The following is a 20,673-nucleotide window of genomic DNA, read 5'->3' on the forward strand; positions in this document are numbered from 1 at the left end:
TGCCTAGCACCCTCCAGGGCTAGGAAGTAAAAATCTGGGCTTGCGTCCTCAACCCAGCCCTGTCCCTCCTCTGTTGACACATTTCCAGGTAAGAGCAAGAAGAATTGCCTCTGATTTGAGCTTAGTCTGTATTGCTCTTAAAATAGCCTCAACCTTGCAGTCTGATTCTAGATGATTAATATAGTGGAAAACACTGACCTCTTCTGTGGGTATAATCATGTTCCTTGTGAGTACAGCCATACATATGGTACTCTTCTTCCTGTTACTGGAGAAAGATGTCAGGAGCTGGTGTAGCAGGAGCCAGGATGGTAGGTCCAGCGTTAGAAGCTGATTCTTACAGTTCTAGTCAAACTACAAGTTAGCACTGTCTTGTTTGTGGATCAGTGTAGAAATGTGGTACTTCCTCCTGAGGATGAATAGGGCTTTTGGAGTTTGTTTACTGTGGTTTTTTTTTGTTTGTTAAACCTTGTAGAGCAAGACTGTCTTCTTATCCTCCCTTCCCTACCATGTCTCGAGCATTCTCCTTTCTCTTCAGTCTGGATCCCCACTTTGTTCACTCTGGCCTTACAGCAGCTGCCCAAAGACAAGTGCAAGAGGAGGGGACATGTAGTGTCTCATATCTACCTCAGATATGTGAGGGGAAGCAAAGGTGACTTGCAGTAAACAAAGTGTGATGCTGATGCCTGGTAGAGAATGAAACTGAACGTATATAAAGAGGAAGCAAATGCCTTTTCTTTCCTTGTTCTCCATCTGAAAAGAAGTTTAGGTATTTTTCTGCAGCTGATGTTGGATAATAATCTTGTGTGGACTCAGATTTCACTATACAGATGCTCAGTGAGATCTTCTAATAGGATACTATGCTGTCAGTGACAGATGAACAGATCTAGCTGGGCTGCAGGATGGAAAGGCGCTTTCTCTTTCCATGCAGAGATGACCTGTAGAGGCCAGTAGCAGAGAACTCTAGAAACAAAAAATACCTGCTTTTAAAACTTCCTGGGATGAGACAGACAAGTAGTGCTATGAACAGATCTGTGAAAGCTGAGTTAATGCAAGCTTGTATAATATTCTTGGGAATACTAACATCTAAACCACTTTAGTTTTCCAGTCACCAGCAGCAGTTTTGCTGTGGCTTATTGTCATGTACTGAAGGTAGGGAGGTAAGACTGTTCCAGAAATCAGCTGCAATTGTATGGAATCACTGTCCCCTTGACATGACTTTATCTGTGGTTGTGTCTCTCTGGGAAATGGATGGCAAAAAGCAACAGAAGTCTTTGAAACACAAGGAGAAAGGTACAGCACTCTGAATTTCAGAAGTGAAGCAGTGAGGAGAAGTACAGGCCTGGCTGTAAGATCCCCAAGTTAGGCAGGGATATTTGGGGTTAAGTGCACCACTTGCCTCTAAACAGCAACATTTCCAAATGTCTCTTACTGTCATCTAATACTTGTTGAATGAGAGCAATGGGCTTGCAGCATCAGGTGGTTTCAGGCTAACCCTTTCCAGGGATGAGCTTATCTGTGCGTGGAAGACTTAGCTGAACCACCTCTTCCACTTCCTTCATGGACTGCTCCTTAGATAGCAATGCTATCTGGTTAAGCTGTACACTTGCTAAGGCAGGATAAGTGAAAACTAACATTAAATTTGTAGAACCTGCAGTATTGACTGGCTGCACTTAACTTGGCAGGAGACTGTGTGATCTTCACTTGACGATAAGTCAGTACCTACAGAATTTTAGACCCTTTTTTAGCCTTCAAGCGTTGAATCCTGGATTCCTTCTCTGGTGTGTGCTACTCTGTTGGGGGAGGCTGCCGTCCAGAAGACTGAATACCAAGCTCTTGAGGTTTTACTTTATGGGTATCCAAGCTGCTCTGTAAATCCAGAGTCTTGGAAAATCTCCTGGGAGAATGGAGGGAGCAGATGACATCAGCTGGAAACTTCCCAACTCATTTTGCATCTCACATGCAGACTTCAAGTTTATAAAATTCAGCTGAATTTTAAATTTGGATGAAATGAGCTTCTGGATAGATTTAGTATCTGTTTCTGGGCAGGCTAACCAGTCAAGGTGTTTAGACTGCATAACACAACAAACGAATGTGAAACTGCTTCCTTAACAGATAGCAGCCTGCATAGTTGGCAGGGCTCGTGCATTTCCAACACACACAGTTAGTTCCTACTTGCCCTGCACTGTAGGATACCAAACGTGTTCTGCTAGAGTCATCTGATCTCATGTACGCATAAATCTGGGTGTCTTGAGGAATCCTGCAAACTCCATAGGAATGGGTGAAGAGTGTGGCTGTGGGTGGTTGTACAACTGTGCACAAAAGCCTAGTACTTAACCAGGAGATCATGAACCTGAAGGTTTGAATGTCGTACTATTTCTGCCATAGGTTGTGATTGAGACCTTGCTAGACCTTCAGCTGACCTCCTTCAGCAGGTGACAAAGCTATGAGACTGTCCTGAAGAGGTGAGGGACAGAGGCTAAGGATCTTTGCCCTTTACTTTAGACGAAGCTTTGAAACTTGAGGCATTTCTCATGGATATTCTCTAAGACTTGAAGAATGTCTTGACAGAACCTGTCCTCCATTCCATCTGCCTGGAGGCCAGAAGCAGTCTTGCCTCCTCCCCACTGTGGGACTGCTCAGGATCATGGCAGGCTGACTGTACTGTGAGTAACAGGTGATATGATGAAAAGGCTTTTTTTTTTTTCTGTGAAGAGCTCTGTGAGCAGTAGGTACCTGCTGGGACTGGGACTGTGCTGAGCTTTGATAATGCAGATAGGCACTTAAAACAGTGGGTGAGCAGCTACTTGGTGCACTAAAGATGAAGCTGATCCATGGGTCCCTGGCACTGAATTCAGACTCTTTGTTATATAAAACAATTAATACCAGTCAGTGTTTCATAAGCTTGTGAGTATGATAACTACACCAACAAGTAGAAATGCAGGTGGCTGCAGATCTCCTTTCCTGCTAGGTTCTGCAGGACGTGCACCTCTTTCTGTGGTAAAATCAGACTAGAACAGATGATGCAGTCTTGCTTCCCCAACTGCAAAAAATCCAAGTCCCATGGAAGAAAGCCAGTGCCAGTTAACATGACGAGGAGGTGCTCTGCTGAAAGGATTACAGCCTGAGACAACTTAGATTGTTAGGCCATCTGCTGTGATGCTTCAAAGCCTACCTCTTTCTAGCAATAGCATAAGGCTTCAGCAAACTGATCCTGCCTACTGTTAAACGAAGGTTCAGCAGTCATAAGCGTTGTTTCTTGTGCAGTTAGCTAGGAGGCTCCACCCATTAAGAAGGACAAATAGTTAGCTTCTCACTTAGCCTTCAACTACTGAAAACTAGCCAAGTAGCAGGGCTTGATGCCAGCTGTGACTGACAGGGGAAGGTTCTGCAATCGCAGATGAGTCAGTATAGCACAGCAGTGCTTTCAGTGTAGGCATCCTCTGTCCTTTCCCCGCACCACACCTAGCACCCTCCTGCTTCTAGCCAGAGTTAGTCTAGAATCTTTACTTAATCTAGATCTGGGGTGTTTCATCTAAGGCTGAGATCAAGTAAAACTATACAGCCTTTATTTTAAGACCTGAGACATTCCACAGGACCCATGACTGCAAGAACACACTGAAGTGGATTGAAGTGGATTCCAGCCTTCACAAACCTCTGCCCTGCTGAAAAAGTGCCAGACATGCTAATATGATATTGTCATCTCCCAACAGAATTGGTGAGGAAAGTTGATAACTTCATGCAAGTGGCTGTAATCTCCATCTTTGGTCCTTCCTGCAGTTATTCGGACACCTTGATGTAGAGCTTTCATGTTTTAAGCAGATTCCATCATATTCTTTAAGCTCTCTTGGAGGGGTTTTGTTACAAGCTTTTGAGATCTCCTGTGCAGCCAGGCGTAAGCTGTTTCCGCAAGTTAATTCACTTCCATTTAGAATTTGACTGGCTGTAGTTCTGGCACAACTTGTCTTAAACTAATGTTTATTGCACATGGGCAATGAAGAGCTGTCTTTTCCTTTTGGAAACAGGAACACATTTGTCTACAGCTACTGTGGTGTCCCAGGGTTTGCTTTGCTCTTTACTGTGCTCAGCCAAATTCTCCCCTCTAGCTGAACTGCAGATCTTCTGAAGCCATCTCCTGTTGCTAATCTTATCCTGTCTTCTGCTTATTCTGTTTGTGTAACTCCAACAGAACTCCTTATCTGCTGAGTTATTGTAGCCTTGCTTCTTCCTGTTGTACACGCTTCTGCTATGTTGAGTCTGAGCCAGATGCTTGTGTAGTTCAAGCTGTCTGCCTCATGTATGTGCCATGCTCATCCTGCTCTTTTGCCCTCTTAAGAGAGCATTCGAGTGCCTACCTTCCAATTCTTGCTCACTTGCCAGTCGAACTTGAAATCTCTCATCAGTTGGCAACCAATTCTGAGGATTAGCTGGGAGAATCCATCTCACCTTTCTGTTAGTAGACAATAGTTTAGATCACCCCTTTCACAAAATGTCTAGGCTAAAGCATTATTCTCCCTACTTCGTAAGGCAGTCCTTGAGGAGAAGAGCAGTGCTGCCACAGTTCTGCGGGACTGCAAGAGGCAGAGGCTCTATAAAATCCCAGTACTCCCGTGATGGGTTTGTGACTGGTAGGAACTTGACCCTATTCTTAGCCATCATCAAAGGTAGACCCTTCCAAGTAGCTTTAACTTGAAGCTCTCATCTGTAATTCTGAACCCTTGAACAAAGGCAGACTTCTTTTGAAGACAGGGACTATCAATGTCCAGCTTGAACATAAACAGTAATTGCATAAGGAATACTGATGGAGAAAGAGGAGGACCTTACCCAAACAGGATTGCTTTGCTAAGATCACACATTTCATTTGTCTGCTTAAGGACCATGTGAAGCTGGGGCTAAGCAGTAATTCTAAAACTAAAACACTTCTAGTTAACGTGCTGCTTAGCTGTAGTGATGCTTCTCTGTCTAGCAATCAGAGGAACCTTTGTCCTTACAAGGGAAACACTGTGTAGATAAATCTATTCTTATGCTACTAGTTAAAACAAACAAAAAACCTCACTTCTTCTCTGAAAAGAGGAGACATGGATCTTTCTAATACTGTTGTCAGATTTTCCTACATATTGTACAACTTGTCACATGCTGCCAGCTCCCTTTGCTACAAAACCAGAGCAGAGAACACATGTGAAGTGGCTGTGATATTTATGCAAAGTGGAGTAACCACTAGCTCTGGGAAGTAGTTGGTCTATATCAAAGTGTGAGACTTGAAGGTGTGGGAATGTACCAAGTTGGCTATAAAAGTGGTTGGGTTTTTTGTGTGTCTTTTTTTTTTCCCCCTGCTGCTGAGTCAGTTTTAAGGAATTACAGACTTTCCAAATCCTTGTGAGTCTCTTCCTAAAATAGCCACTTGCTCGTTCTTTTAGCCTCTGTCTTCCCTAGGCACTGGATGATAATCTTGGTGTTGGGAGGATGGGAATGAGGACCTCTACGAGCAAAACACAGTGTTTTCATTGGCCTTATTACTCCAGAAGGGAGGTGTGCATAGACACTGGTGCTGGGGTGTATGGTCTGTGACTGTCCTGTAGTGCAGTGATGGCAAGTCAGTCTCTGACTGCTGTCAGAAGTGTTTGGAAGTTAATGGACTGGATGGGAAGCCTCTGATTCCTTCCTCTACTATAGGAGTCTCCAGAGGGGAAGGCTGACTGCATTCCAGTCCACTGGACTGTTGCCACTTTGCCTGAAGCCTGTCTCATAAGTAGCTCTTCTGATTTGCCTAGCTGTTTTGTTCTCAGAGTCTAAGTTGGTTCAGCAATACTTCTACTTCCTTATGAATAGAAACCAGGTTGTGCCATACTAGGGGGAGGTAGTGCATACGAGGGGGAGGTATGGTGGTAATGTGCTTTCTCTTCAACTTCTGGAACAGTAGAACAACCTAATGCTCAAAGCCGAGACCTTAGGGGCTTGCCCAGGTGTCCTGGAAAAGGGTGATCCTTTGGTGCTGCTGAAATAAATAGCCCATTTAATATCTCAGTGAAGCTTGTCAGTGGCATCTTTGAGAATGTTGTACTTTGCAGTGAATCTGTTCACTTATTAAAAACTTGCTGTTTTTTCCTCTCCAATACAGGATCTCAGTCTACCCAATGGCACACCTGTGGACACTTCTAGCCCAGCCTCCTCCTCATCTCTCCTCAACAGACTGCAGCTGGATGATGACTTGGATGGGGAAACTAGAGACCTCTTTGTTACTGTCGATGATCCGAAAAAACACGTGTGCACAATGGAGACATATATCACGTACAGGGTCACAACAAAGGTACAAAGTAATGTTCCGGTTCCTAGTGTGTTTTTCTTTGGGGAGTTTTTTTAAGACATGTTTTTGGATGTCTGTGCCTTGTATTGTATTTCCTTATCTTAAAGACAAGAACTTAGTGCCTTTCAGTACCTCGTGAATATGTTGAAGGGGTGACTTCTCTTAGCAGAACTGTTACTGCTTCAGTATGTGAAACTATGGAAAACTCTTAACAGATCAGCTTAGGTTTTTGTCTCTGACTCTTAAATAGGACTGTTTGTAAACTTGCAAGGCCAGTTTCTTTCATTAACTTGAAAGTTTGTTCATATAAAGTAATCTGACACCCATTTGGCTTGAGTTACCTCCCCTGAAGGGGAATGTGCCTTGTTGATTCACTGTTAAGCATCTCACATTTTGCGTCTGTCCTTTTCTGAAATGCTTTAATCTTACTGCTTTAAGTGTTTACCACGCTGCTTCTGTCAGCCACTTACCTAAATCATAATCTTGATCGTCAGCTGTAAACTAGCTTCCATGCAGTTGTTGGTACAGAAGGCTGTATAGCTGCTGCTGAAACTAGGTAGCCTAAGAATGCTACTGCCTACCAAAAGAAACACACTCAAGATTTTTTTTGGCATGTGTTGTAGTTCAAGCACTAATGCAGTCTAATTACACTAATAGGAAAAGTGATCTGAAAAGTCTACTGCACTCACAACTGGAACACTGATTTCTGTTAACTAGCTCATTCTCATTAGCATCAGCTCCTAGGTGGTGTTGACATCTGTTTTGGGCACTTGCAGTTACCTAAGGCAAAAAGCACTAGGAGTACACTTGATCCACTTGTCCAAAAAGATTAACATTCCTCTGGCGTACTTAAATGGCACTATATACTGGAGAGAATATTTTCCTTTCAGATAAGGAAACCTTTACAAGGCAGAGATACTTCCCCCGCCCCCCAAATGCCTACTCCAAATTTCCTCCTTTAAGGATGCACAGGACAAAATGTGGTTTCTCTAAAGTAGTAGCTACCTCCTCCTGCACACTTATTGTAGTCCTGTCATTCTTTGTTGCTCTGAGTGTCTTAATCTTGCAAGAAATGATATATGTTAACTGCTAGAAAATGCTAAGAATTATTGTAGGAAATTTTTCTACTTAGAGCAACTTGTTACATGATCAGAAGGAATATGATGCACAAAAGGAGATGCAACTTTCCACAGGCAAATGGCTAAAATTGGCTAAAATTGTTTCTCCCTTAATTTAAGACCTGATTATTCTGTCAAGATAAAATATCTCTATGCAGTGGCACCCTAATCATGTTCCTCTGCTTGGAAACCTGTGTTCATACAAGGGTTCCCATCCTTCTTAAAGCAGAACTCTGGAATGTGGGTAAGGTATTTACTGAATTTAGAGCAGGTGTGTTACCCAACAGCACCTTTTTTTTTTTAAATTAAAAAAACCTCATCCTGTACTTCTGATTTTGCATATCTACCTACCTGTCTGTTAACACTTGTTTTATTTTGGATCTCACTGTAGCACATAAATCCGCTATATCATAGCATTACAATACTATTGTGAAACAGTGCATAATTTATTCTTATCAATCACCATGAAAGCCTCACCTATTTGGGTTTATTATTTTTGTAAACTTCTGGCTAACCTCTAGGGTCAGCACCTCTAACACTATCTACCATTGTTTAAAAAAAGGCTGTTTGGAAGACTAACAGTATTAATGGTCTGACTCATCCTTGCCATACAGACAAGGCCTCTTTAATGCTAAGCTAATTGCCCAATCAGCCATTGTAGCTGAAAGCAGTAATTAAACATTGCCAAAAAGCTGTGCAGAAATAATCCCTAGACAGTGATGAGTGATGCTTGCACCTCCAGGTTGTAGGTTAAAGGTCTATAGCAGACCTTGCTCTTGTCATCAGTGTAAGGCCATACCTTCCCACCATCTCCCTTGCAGCCTTGCATGAGGACTTGCATAAAGGGCTGAAATGGTCTCTGTGGTGGCTCTGGATGAGGAGGTGGGGTGGCTGCTGAAGAATGCTACCGGAACCTCAAAGGTTTGAATAAACATAGGTCTTAGAATGAGCTATGCTGAAGACTTCCTTGCTTTGAAAAGCAGCATCGCTAGGGGGAAGAGGGGAATGTAGTTGCTAGTGCTGTAATGTTTCTTGTGGCTGTGACTGGACACCACTGTAGGCAAGAATGTAACCTGACGACAGTCTTGTTTTTGTTATATGTGGTTTTTTTTTCTTTCTTTAGAAAGCTCCTTCATCCTAATAGCAAGAAAGAAGTCTTGCAGTATGCCCCAGACTTCTCATTTACTGACACCTTTGTCAGCAGGTGGTGATGGCTGAGGATGGGTCTAAAACATTTGGTCCAAACCAATGGCTTGCAGGGACGCTGAGAAGAAAGCTTAGAGTTTACTTGGTCCTGTTTGTGTCCCTGCTTTCGCAGCTTCCAAGTAAGAGCTAGGTAGCATTCTCCAGCCTGTCTTCTGGATGAACACATTTAAAGAATAAAATGGGAATCCCCGAAATAATGGGGACAGTGATTCAGACCTGGCTGTCTTGATTCTTTCATATCCTGTTTTCTTATGCTAGTGAGGCTAGTGAAACCAAAAAGGTGGGTGAAACTTGTGCCTGAACTTAATTGGTTGTGGCTGTGATGACTGAAGCGTTTCGGGTGTTCTAGATGATACACCTTTGTGCTCTTCAGATGGACTGATGTGCACTCTAGGGGGATTTTATCAAGCAGATCTTTCTGAGGAGGGAGGGAGGGGGAAAATAAAGCTTACCCTTATGTTGTGTAGTTATCTGTCCCAAGGGAAACATAAGTGTACTTCTAACTTTGCTTTTGTGTGCTTTCTAGGTTGGCAAGGCCTTCTTATGTGCCCTTCCCCGTGGAGGTCTGAATAGCTGTGTGCTGTTTCTCAGTCATGCAGTTGCTCTGCAGGCTTAAAGGGAGAGGCTTTCACACCAGTCAATACTGAAGTAGAGGTCTTGTTTTCTTTTTCCTGTCCTCCTCCTGCTTCCAGCGCATGCATTGGGTAGATTACCTGAGCGCATGAAACAGCTAGATCACTAGAGAGGAGCAGGTCTAAGTGCGATGATCTCTTTTTCAAACTGACTAAACTGAGGCAAACAAAACTATGAACTGCCAAGAACACTAACCTTGCTACCTTCCCCCTCTGCTGTTCTCCTGTCTTTCTAGTTGAGGATTTTGTCCCAGATAAATAGTAACATGGAGGGGAATCCACAGTCAGGTGTAGCGAGTAAAAGACTAGAACTAGGGTACAAAGATACTTTCACATAGTCATCACAGGCTAGCTTTAGGTTTGGCTGCTAACTCCTCTTAAGAAAGACAGTCTTACACAAGACCAAGGCTTGATGCTTGCTTTAATATTGCCTCAAGTCAAAACTGTTCCAAAAACAGAGGTAAAAGTGTCTGTAATCCTTCCTGCTTTCCAGCTAGTAAAACTGAGCCCAGAATACTGCAGTGCTGACTTAGTGGAACTGTGCTGGAGTCTTCAATAAATCCCTGGAAATGTCTTGCCCATTATTTTTAGGAGGTTGAGGTCTGCCACATAAATTTCTCAGCTTCCTTTGGGAGAGACCTGTGTCCTTGCAAGATGAGATTTATGGATCCTAGTAGGAAAGCAGGAGGAACTCAACTGTGTCAAAAACACAGATGTTTTACTTACTGTTCCCAGACAGTGTCAAGACCCTCTTCCTTTTTGTGTGCAGTCTGGAAAAAATAACTCGTGCTAAGCTAATGAACAGTTTGATCTAAGATCCAAATTCTTTCTGCATTATTGAAGTGTCATTAAAACCTTGAAGAGCCCTTATGTTCTGTCCAAATAGTCTTGAAGAGCTTATTTGCTGTCTAGATTTGACAGCCTGTACAGTAAACACTGAAATGCTGATGACTATGATGTATTTTCATCTGCTTCTCTTGGAGGAACAAAACCTGATACATGGAAAACTTTGCAAATCTTTCTGTGATGTAAAGGCAGCAGGAGCAGTTTGCTAGAGATGAGCAATAACAACTGTAAAGTTTGTGCACTGGGACTTATTGTGCTTTCCTACTTCTAGACTAAATAGTACCTATACAGTTTTCCTTAACTGTTATCAGAATACTGGTTAATAATGTTCCCAGCACTAACAGATGAGAGCCTTTACCTTCATCCTCATGCTACAGGATAAGACGCTGTAGTGTGTATGCATCCTGATTACTCTCACTTACTCACTCTCTGATCTCTTTTAAGAAGCTTTTGCTCAGTGACAGCCAGTTCACAAAAGCTCTCCCTACTAAATTGTTACTTTTTTTTTTTAAATTTCAGGATGTCTCCTGCAAGGCTCAGGTATAGCTGCCCTATTAACAGAACAAAACAGTTGGCACCACTGGCTGATGAGGGTTGTCTACATGTGCATGAATTATCTTGTTCTAGAGTAATGCCTTTCAGTCTCTTACTCAAAACAAGTGAAAATGGTTCATACAAAGTCACAGAAGTTTCATTTATAGTGTGGCACTCTAACACATTAAATAAGCTGGTGTACTCTGAGGTGTAGCTGAGTAAAGCACAAAGCCTCAGTGGGTATCTGGGTCTTGGTAGTCCCTCATCTACAAACACAACTGCTCCATTGGTGAGCATTCATGATGTTAGTCCATGGACTAACGTGTGAATCTCTTACCATAGCTAGCAGGTCAAAGGAGGGAGGTGAGCTTGATTTCTTCTTTACTGTCTCTCTATGCCTTCCTTTTCTAGAAACCAAACCATTTCATATGTAATATCACACCATCATGCTGCTTATAGTATACTAGAGCTACTGTTCTGATGATAGTGTGTTAAGGCTGCTGGCTTCCCCTTAGGAAGAGATTTCTGGTATAGAGCTTGTAGAGGATTCCCAGTGAGGACCGATGGGAATAATGTGCAGTCACTGAAGAGCTGGAGCTATCCAGAGAGCAAGTGAAGAGATATCCATGCATTTAAGGGCTGCTACTTGGCTCTCCAAATATGTGGCAGTTGCCCCCAGTCTGGAAGTAAATAGAAAATCTCTGCTGGAATTTAGCTGGCATTTGTAGTGGGTAGGAGTAACAAAGCAACAGGAACTGGCATCGAGTCCAGCACTAAAGCTAAGAGAGCTGGTGGTGTTGATGTCCAGCTGTAGACATGTAGTGTGCTGGCGCTGCAGCATCACCTTCATTGCAAGATGGTCTTGATGCTGCGAGTAACTAAATATTGTGCTCTGGGCTTCTCTGTGAGCTGTGCTTCTCAGTGGGACTTAAGGGCCATCTACCTTCCAATCAGGGTTATCAGAATACCAGGCTCTGTAGCAGAGACTGCTGGTTGGTATACACTTTCATTAGTGCTTTTAGACAGTTGCAATATGTGCTGTGCAAGCAGCCCCACGCAGTTAGTTTTCCAGGCTATGGGCTGTTCGAGGACTGGATAAAACATTTGCTAGAAGTTTCTCTGTATACTTGCCTTCTGTCTCAACCTTGTAATGGCAAGTTTATTTCCTTGTGCTGAAGAATGAAAACTTTGAAGATTTAACTCAATGTACTGATATCTCTAATCAGGTATACACAAACTTAATGTAAACAAACTCATTTCTTCCTCTCAGAAATCAACAAAAACTGTCCTTCACAAACCTGGCAATTGCTTATGTTCTAATCTTTTACCCTTGAAGGAGCCTAGGAAGTGTCACTTCTGGAATGTGGGGCAGTCGTGAAACATTTTTCACCCATGGTTAATGCATCTAATAGAATACACAAGTCACTGAATATCTTTGCTTTTAATTCTTGATGGCTAAAATAGCCTTGTCCTCAGAATGAAGATTTCATATAGTCTTCCCCGCAAACTTGTAACTGCCAGAAGATTAACGTGGTGCACAGCAGTCTCCTCTCCACAGACTCCTCCCATAAAGTTTATCTGAGCAGAACATATATTGAAGTATGGATAGATCTTAAAAACACATCAGCTCCAAGTAATAATTTTTCATACTGCTTTCCGCGTGCCTGAAAGGCCAGAGGATCTTTCTCTCATGCTGGCCGCAAACACGACTTTCGGGATGGAGTACACATGCAAGGCTTCTGTGGCCTCACCCTTACCGGTGATGGCTGTACTGTATTTGCTGCTATGCTGTGAAGTGAGAGGTTTCGGTGCACACTAAGCATATCCTGTTTTTCTTTTTCAGACCACACGAGCAGAGTTTGATTTGCCAGAGTATTCTGTCCGCCGGCGGTACCAAGACTTCGACTGGTTGAGAAACAAGCTGGAAGAGTCTCAGCCAACACATCTCATTCCCGTAGGTAGTAAGCAAGAATCTGCTATTAAGGACAGTTCTCTATCTGTCTTGCAAGGGTGCTGTTTTGGTGATGTGTCCCTCTAGATTTAAATACAGTATTTCATTCTCTTCTAATATTTAGATTTAAATATGGTACTTCATTGTCTTCTGGTGGAGTGGGAAGAGCTTCCCATTCTTGACTGATTATGAAGCTTAGACTTACCTTCGGTGGCACACCTGAGGCACGAGCTTTGGCAGCCTCCTGTAGGGCAATATACACACTGACTGCATTTGTTGTGGCATAGATGGAATATGCTTCATCTGTTTTCTCAATTATTACATCTAAATTCCTATCTGAATAAGTCTCATGTCTGAGGATTATGAAAAGTCACACAGGTACTTCAGGTCCTAGTCTCACTCAGTTTTTGAGATGGTATTTTGAGCTGGTTTTAGAGAGTATTTTAAAACTATTTGTGCTAATATTCAATAGCACAAACTTACAAATCTTAGCCTCTGACTTGGTAGCTATTGCATGCTTTCAGTAGGCATAAGTTTAGCTAATTAGACTAGCTAAACTACTGCACCCCTTGTTGCTGAAGCTGGTAGTCTGACTACATTAATGTCATATGAAGAGGCTGATACTGATCTTCAGCAGTCTGTTGTTCATATTGTAGAAGATGTGAAAAGGTAGGAAGCCTGAGAGATCACCACCATCAGCTCTTTTGAACAAAGAAATTCAAGAAGGCTTGTAGGAGGTGAATCGTCAGGAAATAACAACACTGCTAGCATACCTTAACTTGCCCATCTGGGATGGGGGGGAGGTTGCTCTCCTTCCCTCAGCAAGGACTAGGCTGTGTGAGGACTATTCAGTTAGGCTGTTCCAGGGTAGAGAGCTATTTAAGTCCTTAATTTCTCTAGGACTTGCCTCTAAGTGAAATATAGCTCAGTCTCTCAAAGACAAGAAATGCTTCACAAAATCATGTGACACCTGTAACTGGCAGCAAATATGTTTACTGAGGGGTAAGGAGAGAGAGCAAGCTTGCTGGGGTAAGGTGGAGACATGAGATTAATGTGTTAGCTGCCCAGACGCTCTTTTCTCCCTCACTGTTCTCTGAACAGCTGGAACTATCAAGGTTAAGCTTCTGCAGATTCTTGACTGTACTAGCAAGGCTGCCAGTCCTGCCTGAAGGCTGCAAGGCAATAAATAATAGTCTAGTGGCAGAAGGTGAGTCACAGCCAGGGAATCAAGCTGCTTTGCGGTGACCTGGAATTTGTTGCACACAGAACAGCAAATTTGGCACAAGTGGCTCTGATACTGGACATGAAACTGGCTGCAAAACAAGGCAATCTCTGAAGTGCCTCTCTTCTAGAAAATCTGGAAGTGTAAGAATGCACTGCCCTCTTTTACCTGTCTGCACAAGTTAGCAGTTAGGGAATTTCCTATTAACCTTCTCCAGTGGTATGGTGAGGAGATTGCTGAATGCTTTATGTATTTATTGCCTAGAAGTCAATGTGGAATAGAAGCTAAAGGCCGTTTCAGGTGCATTGTGACTCAAGTGTATTCTGAAGGGATGTTTCAAGACAATCAGTTATCTGTATTTGTAACTGGAGATACTGCTGTCCCTGGAGGCCTTCTGTCTAACAAAATACTGGAAGGGGATTGTTGTCTTAATCTTGGTATAGTGACTCCACTTGAAATCTTCCTGTAACAAATGATGTGTCTTCACAGTGCAGTGAGTCATGATAGACTACACTTAGGAGCCCAAACTAAAATGAATATGGGTTCCTTTTCGTCTCTTAAGTTACTGATTTTTACTTTTTTTTTAATGATTTGAGACTTACTCTAATCGGTTCTTGCAAACAACAGTAAAAATGCTCTCAGATCTGTCTCTAGACTAGAAAGATAAGCCTAACGTGTCCAATTGATCTTGTCTTTGGGTGGTGAAGTTTGGATACTTGAAGCCATTTATGACTGCAGTGAACTCTACTTACATGTCACAGCAGGGAAAGGCAGACTATTAAACTGGAAGACTATAAGGTAGATAAGTAACACACAGTTAAAGCAGGATATCAGTTGCTAGCTGTGTGTACTGATTATTTTGGATGGACCTCCAAAGGCCTAAAATGTAAAGGACTATACTGCTATAGCTAAAACCAGGTTAAATGGCAGAAGTCTCTGTAATAGAGGTGCACTTTCTGTGGGTCTCAAATGCTCAAACTTTAGTGATTATTCAGTGACAGTTTTTCCCTGTGTTTGGTTGAACTAGGGTTCTTTAAACTAGTCTTCCAGCTTGTACTTCTCCTTCTGCACTAACCCTTCTGCTGGGTTAGTGACTTCCTAGAGTCCCTGCTAAAGTTTACAAAACAAGTGAAGAGAGTTTCTCTTCCCTGAAGACTACTGCACTAAGCATTATTCTTCTGAAGAAGTCTAATTAGACTGTACCTTGCACTGGTTTAACTAGAATGACTGATCTGAATGCTATGCATAGCAAGATAAGTCTTAAAATGTAAGAACTAAATGTAATGGTCAAAATGTAGCTGTGTTGCAGCTAAGTCATGCTGTCTGGGTTTTTTTAGGAGGTGCAATCTTCATGTTCCACAGGAAGGAAATGATGTGGAAAACATTCCACATCAGCTAGGGTTGGTGGGAAAGGCATATGCAAACAGAGGTTTGTTTTGTTTTTTTTTTTTTCCTTTGAATTACTTTTGTCACAGATTTCAGGTGACAAAGACTACTTGCAGGGGAGAATCCCAATTCCTGAATTGGGTGAAAATATCATTCCTAGCCTAAGAGTAAACAGGTTATCTGGGTGGACTGTTTCACAAGAATAAAATGCAAAGCACAGTTTTAAAACTGAAATTAATATTGGAATCCATGCTGTCTAGAGAGACCAAAAGCAGATCTGATGGTAGAGCTGAGACTAACCATGCTGAAGTTTTAAGATTTATCTTCCATCTCAAATGGTACTTTGAAGTCTGGTGTCTAAGTGCAGCAGGAGAGACTGCAGAACTAGCTAGTCTGGAGGCAGACTTGGGCTTGCATGTTCGGCTGAACTGCGGTCTTCCACTGTGGTGGAATCGAAATAGGAGTAAGATGAAAGAGTAGATCTGTTGGCAGACTTTTGTCACTTACACAAACATGCTCAGGAATGTTGGCTATGGTAGATGAGTGAATGTTCAAGTTCTTCAGGAAAGCTCCAGCCTGGACTACTTGACCAATTGCTGTGGTAAGCCTGCTTGTCTGTCTTTGCTCACTGTGAGGCTATCACTAAGACTGTCAGGCTGTCCAGGAGCTCTAAATTACTCAGAATTTTCTGAGCTTCCTAGGACGGAGCAGCCTTGCTTCAGCATTGTGGGGCGGGTGTGTGCGTGCGCATTGCTGTAGCGAATAGTGCACAGCTCTGCTGGCGTCTCCTTTAGAGCTGGAGCTTGACCATGGATAGCAGTAGGGGGAAACACCCTGAGCTCTGCTAGGAGTACTCAGTGTGAGTACTGACTGGGCTTCACTGGTGTGGCGCTCTGCTCTCAGAAACCACACAGCAGAACTGCTAGCATTGGGCCGGAGCGGCTAAAGGGTAATTCAGAGCAGGTCTTGCATCCCATGTGATGATGCAAACACAACATTTCAGCTCCTGCTGACACTACAGATTGATTGCGTTGCATGTTTCCAAATACCGGAAGCAAGGTTTGGTCTTTTGTATCTTATGTGGGTTTTTTTTGTCTGTGACAGCCTCTTCCTGAGAAATTTGTGGTGAAGGGTGTTGTTGATCGCTTTTCTGAAGAATTTGTGGAGACAAGAAGGAAAGCATTAGACAAATTCTTGAAGCGAATAACTGATCACCCGGTGCTTTCTTTTAATGAGCACTTCAACGTGTTTCTCACAGCCAAGGTAAGCCAGTAACTTCCAAATACAATGATTGGCAGGGACAGCAGAACAGGCACCTTTGCAGTCTCGTTTGAAATGAGGTAAAAAGGCATTAATAAAACGTGCAGGTCAGATCTTCCCCTAAAATACCAGAGAGTTGTTGGGGACCCTGAATGTTGTGTGTCACAGACCCCTGTGTGTGACAACTGTACAGGTTCTCTGTGCTTGAAGGGAGGGGTGGTCTGCAGATTTACAAATTCAGTTCTTCAGACCTGCTTGTTTTGTATCCTTATGTCTCAAATGTACTCTTCTGTTTTTAAGAGACGTACATAATTTAGAAAACTGTAAACTTTGTGAAATTCTCTTTTGGGGAGGAGGGAAGTGCGGGAGAAGAGATCTATCTTGCACAAAAGCCTGCAGATTTCTTTACTTTTTTCTTGTCTGTGTCTTCGTACTGCTTGCACTTGTTGCCCTCAAAATTAAGTGTGAAGGCCTCATTCTTGTTTGTTCTCAGTCATCTTCTGTGTGACTCATCCAGCAACAGTGCAATTTTCTTTGGCTATCTTTTGAACTGCATTTTAAATAAGTCTAGGAGGACCTACAGTCATGCTTGGGTTCAACCTGATAAGTGAGAGAGCTATAAAAGCATGTCTTTCCAGTGTCACATTATGCTCGCTCACTCAAATGTGACACTTAACTTGAGCTCACTTAAGGCTCATGCTCTGCTTGCTGGTAATGTGAGACTCAATCTCCAGTTCCCTTTTATTTCCTCTCCATGGTGAACTTAACCACTGAAGCAAGCCAGAAATGCAGAATTTGTTTAGCACCTTGATAGTTAAATGTCAGATAGCTTTGTTCTGCTTTTCAGCTGTCAAAGCATGATAATCAACTTTCTTAGCTGCTAAGCTGTCTTCTCCCACCCCTGTAAAATAAGTGACAAGGGCTTTATCCTCAACCCCTGGCAGGGCTTGCCTTGAGAACATAGAGCATCCAGGGAGCTTGAGGAGAAAGGACATGTGTTCCTCTGGCTGTCTTTAGTGTTGGAACTTGCTGTATTGCAGCAGTGAGGTGTCAGTTTAGTGTGTTAGACTTCAGAATTTAGTTACTGCAGAAAGTCATGAGACTGCCTCCAGGTTGAAAAAGAGAAGCCAGCCTTTCTTCATTTGGACCAGTAATGGGCCAGAATGCTTGAGAGAGTAAGTAAATTATTTTGAGTTCAAGGTCTTTTTCTGATGCGTGCTTGCAGGTAGTGGTTAGGACAGACAGAGGCAAGAGTCAAGGAACCACTGCATTTAAACATAAACATAATTCAAAATTATAGTAGCTGCTAAGATGTCAGGTACTCTTAATTAGATTTACGTTTGACTTACACATAAGTACTTGGAAAGAATTCTGTAGTACATCTTTTGAAGATGGCTATTGTATTTTTTAACAATGCTTAAGCTTTTAGTCTAGTTGTAATACCGTGTCTTGATTCTTGACCTCTACAGGTGTACTTGGCTTGAAAACATCTCTTCCTCAGGCTGCATAGGATGACCTAGTTATAGCTCTTAAGCCTGTTTTGAGATGTTGAATAGGGACCCCTGCTGGAAGGAGTAAAATGCAAAATGGACAGCTTTTTGTCTAACTAAAACCATTTTTTTCTGATGTGCTGTCAAGGTGAAAAGTGAAATCCCCTGAAGATTGTAGGTAAACAACCTTGTTAACACAGTTTGTCTGTATGTTCATTTATGCAATCATGAAAAGTGTTAGCAAGGAAGTTCAGGCTTTCTGTGCAGGCACCATGGCTACATCTGACCTAGCCTGAGCTGCAGTTTGTCTTGCAGAGAAGCTGTGCTAGTCTCCCCATGCTGCGCTTTTTCTGTATACAGTGTTCCCCTGCCCTATCTCTGACCACACAACTGGTGTGAGGAGGCTGCTGACCAAATAGGCATGCAATATTTAGCTCTGTTCTAGGTCATCAGAGCCAGCTGGTGCATTTGCATAATACTGGTATTGTGCGCTGTGGCTTAAAAGTATGTGTGGATGAATGGCATGAACAGTATTGGTTGAAACAGAGCTGTTAATATCACTACTTCCCTGGTGACAGTACAAGAACATGGGAAGGTCTGGCCATGTGCAAAGGTGGACCACTTACTCATTTATAATGTACTTCATACCGTTCTCCTGGATAGCTTATCTCTACCTAGAGGTAGTCTTGAAACTGTGATCAGCTGTACAACTTTGTACAAAGTGAGATTTTTTTTGTCCAAGCCTACATGTCACGTCATCTCTTGCCTTCACAAGATTTGATCTTGACTGGAAAGTATCCTTCACTGTAATAATCTTCCAACATATATATGAAATATTTCTAATCTGTTTGTTGTTTTTTTTAACTTTCTAGGATCTTAATGCCTACAAAAAGCAAGGAATGGCATTGCTATCAAAGATGGGGGAGTCTGTCAAATATGTCACAGGAGGCTACAAATTAAGAAGTCGTCCACTGGAGTTTGCAGCAATTGGGGAGTACCTAGACACGTTCTCTCTAAAACTTGGCACCATTGACAGAATAGCACAACGGATTATCAAGGAACAGCTGGGTAAGAACACAAGGTGCTCTGTCATAATACTTTCAGTCTGAGTGCTCTGTATCTTGTTGTGTATGATGTCATGACCAAGACGATTTGTGTCAATGATTCTGGTCTGTAACGAGCCATACACAGAGCAAAATATAATGCCTCTTGCAGATTTAAAACCAGCCCAAAGCCTAACAGAGTATTGTATGTTATCTTCGGTCAACTCTCCAAATATTTTTTTAAAGTCACTCTTACTGTTACACCAACCTACTTTCTTATTAGAGTTATTTTTTTTGGCGGGGGGGAAACTTGTAGATTCCATTTGGAGTACAGATGGAATTCCTAGATAAAGGTAACCTTTACAGACCTGTCATAGCAGAGCCAAATTTTATGTATGCTTTTAAAAAATTGCTTTGGCTACTGCACAGATGCAAGTGTCTCTTTATTGGATGCTTGTAGGAATGGTCACTTAAGCAGAAGGCAACTTGGACCTGTCACCTCTGCAGCCATAGAGCTCTGCCTGTCAAGATGCAAATGCAACACAGGACTTGAGGCCTGGGGGAGTTGATGTTTGCCAAGCTTAGTTTCTCCTGTTTAGTCTGAGTGTTTGCAGATCCTTGTGCCTGACTCTTATTCTGTTAATCTACTTTTCCATCTGCCTCTTGCAGAATACTTGGTGGAACTACGAGAATATGGGCCTGTTTATTCAACCTGGGGAGGGCTGGAGGTTGAGCTATCGGAGCCACTGGAAGGGGTGTCTGCCTGTATTGGGAACTGCTGCACAGCTCTTGAAGAACTCAGTGAAGACATGACAGAAGACTTCCTGCCTGTGCTTAGGGAATATATATTGTACTCGGAGTCGATGAAGGTAAAGAGAGCCCTGTGGCAGAAGACACTGTCATTGTGTTTGCATGGAATGATGTATCAGCAAGTTGATTCCTTCTAGCAGTGAGAAGTGTTGGTGGTGGGAAAAGTGGTGAAGCAAATCATCCATGAAGTAGGATGATATCTTCATAATCAAAACAAATCTAGGTATGTTTAGTAGTAGGGTACTGCATGGGTAGCATTATCTCTCTGCTCTGCTACTCAGTCAAGTTAAGGTCAGCAACGCTGAGGTGCACACAAAGTGTTGAAGAGTTGCTCCTTCATTGGAGTGGTAGGTGGTACTTCATAGGAGGCATCCTGTGGCTGCCTGGAATCTTGTCTTTGAATTGTTAGAATGTCAGTCGTGGCTCAGCTCTTCACTACTGAGTTAGTGTCTGGCCCTGCAGAAAAGGTAGCATTAGCAGCTTTTGTCACTTCTGTGTAGCAGGATTGGGTGGCTGCTTCTAGAACCATGTGTCCAAATGACAGACACTGTTTACTCTCTCATCCCCATACCCTTGGCAGGATGTGTCTATTGTAAAGTTCTGTTAAGTTCTGCATGCCAAGTAACTGCTTAAAGATGTTGTAAGAACTTGGTATCTTACTGCTTGTGCAGAAATAATAAAAGGTACTTCAATGCAGTTATTTTCTTGAAGCAAAGGAGCATTGGTAGTCAGTACCCTTGCTTGGGGAAAAGAATCACTGAGTTAACTGCATTGAAAACTGAAACCAAGGATTCCAGCTCAGCTGTTAGAGCTTTTCACCACAGGCCCATCGTACAGTATGTATTAGCAGTCCCTCTATAGGTTACTAACAGAC

The 20,673-nt window shown here is 42.6% G+C and overlaps 1 protein-coding gene across 3 annotated transcripts in view; it reads left to right on the forward strand.

Annotated features, from left to right (window-relative positions):
* SNX30 (sorting nexin family member 30) overlaps window positions 1–20,673 on the forward strand; it is a 47,291-nt gene that overhangs the window by 14,189 nt on the left and 12,429 nt on the right. For all 3 annotated transcript variants that reach the window (XR_012584890.1, XM_074569673.1, XM_074569674.1), the window contains exons 2-6: window positions 6,116–6,304; window positions 12,481–12,591; window positions 16,301–16,459; window positions 18,819–19,014; window positions 19,659–19,858. Coding sequence is in view for 2 of the 3 variants with exons in the window: in XM_074569673.1 (XP_074425774.1) it covers window positions 6,116–6,304; window positions 12,481–12,591; window positions 16,301–16,459; window positions 18,819–19,014; window positions 19,659–19,858 (855 nt within the window). In the remaining variant the exon portion in view is untranslated. The remainder of the gene's footprint in view (window positions 1–6,115; window positions 6,305–12,480; window positions 12,592–16,300; window positions 16,460–18,818; window positions 19,015–19,658; window positions 19,859–20,673) is intronic.

The sequence above is a fragment of the Larus michahellis genome, chromosome Z, assembly GCF_964199755.1.
Source record: "Larus michahellis chromosome Z, bLarMic1.1, whole genome shotgun sequence".
NCBI classification, from domain to species: Eukaryota; Metazoa; Chordata; class Aves; order Charadriiformes; family Laridae; genus Larus; species Larus michahellis.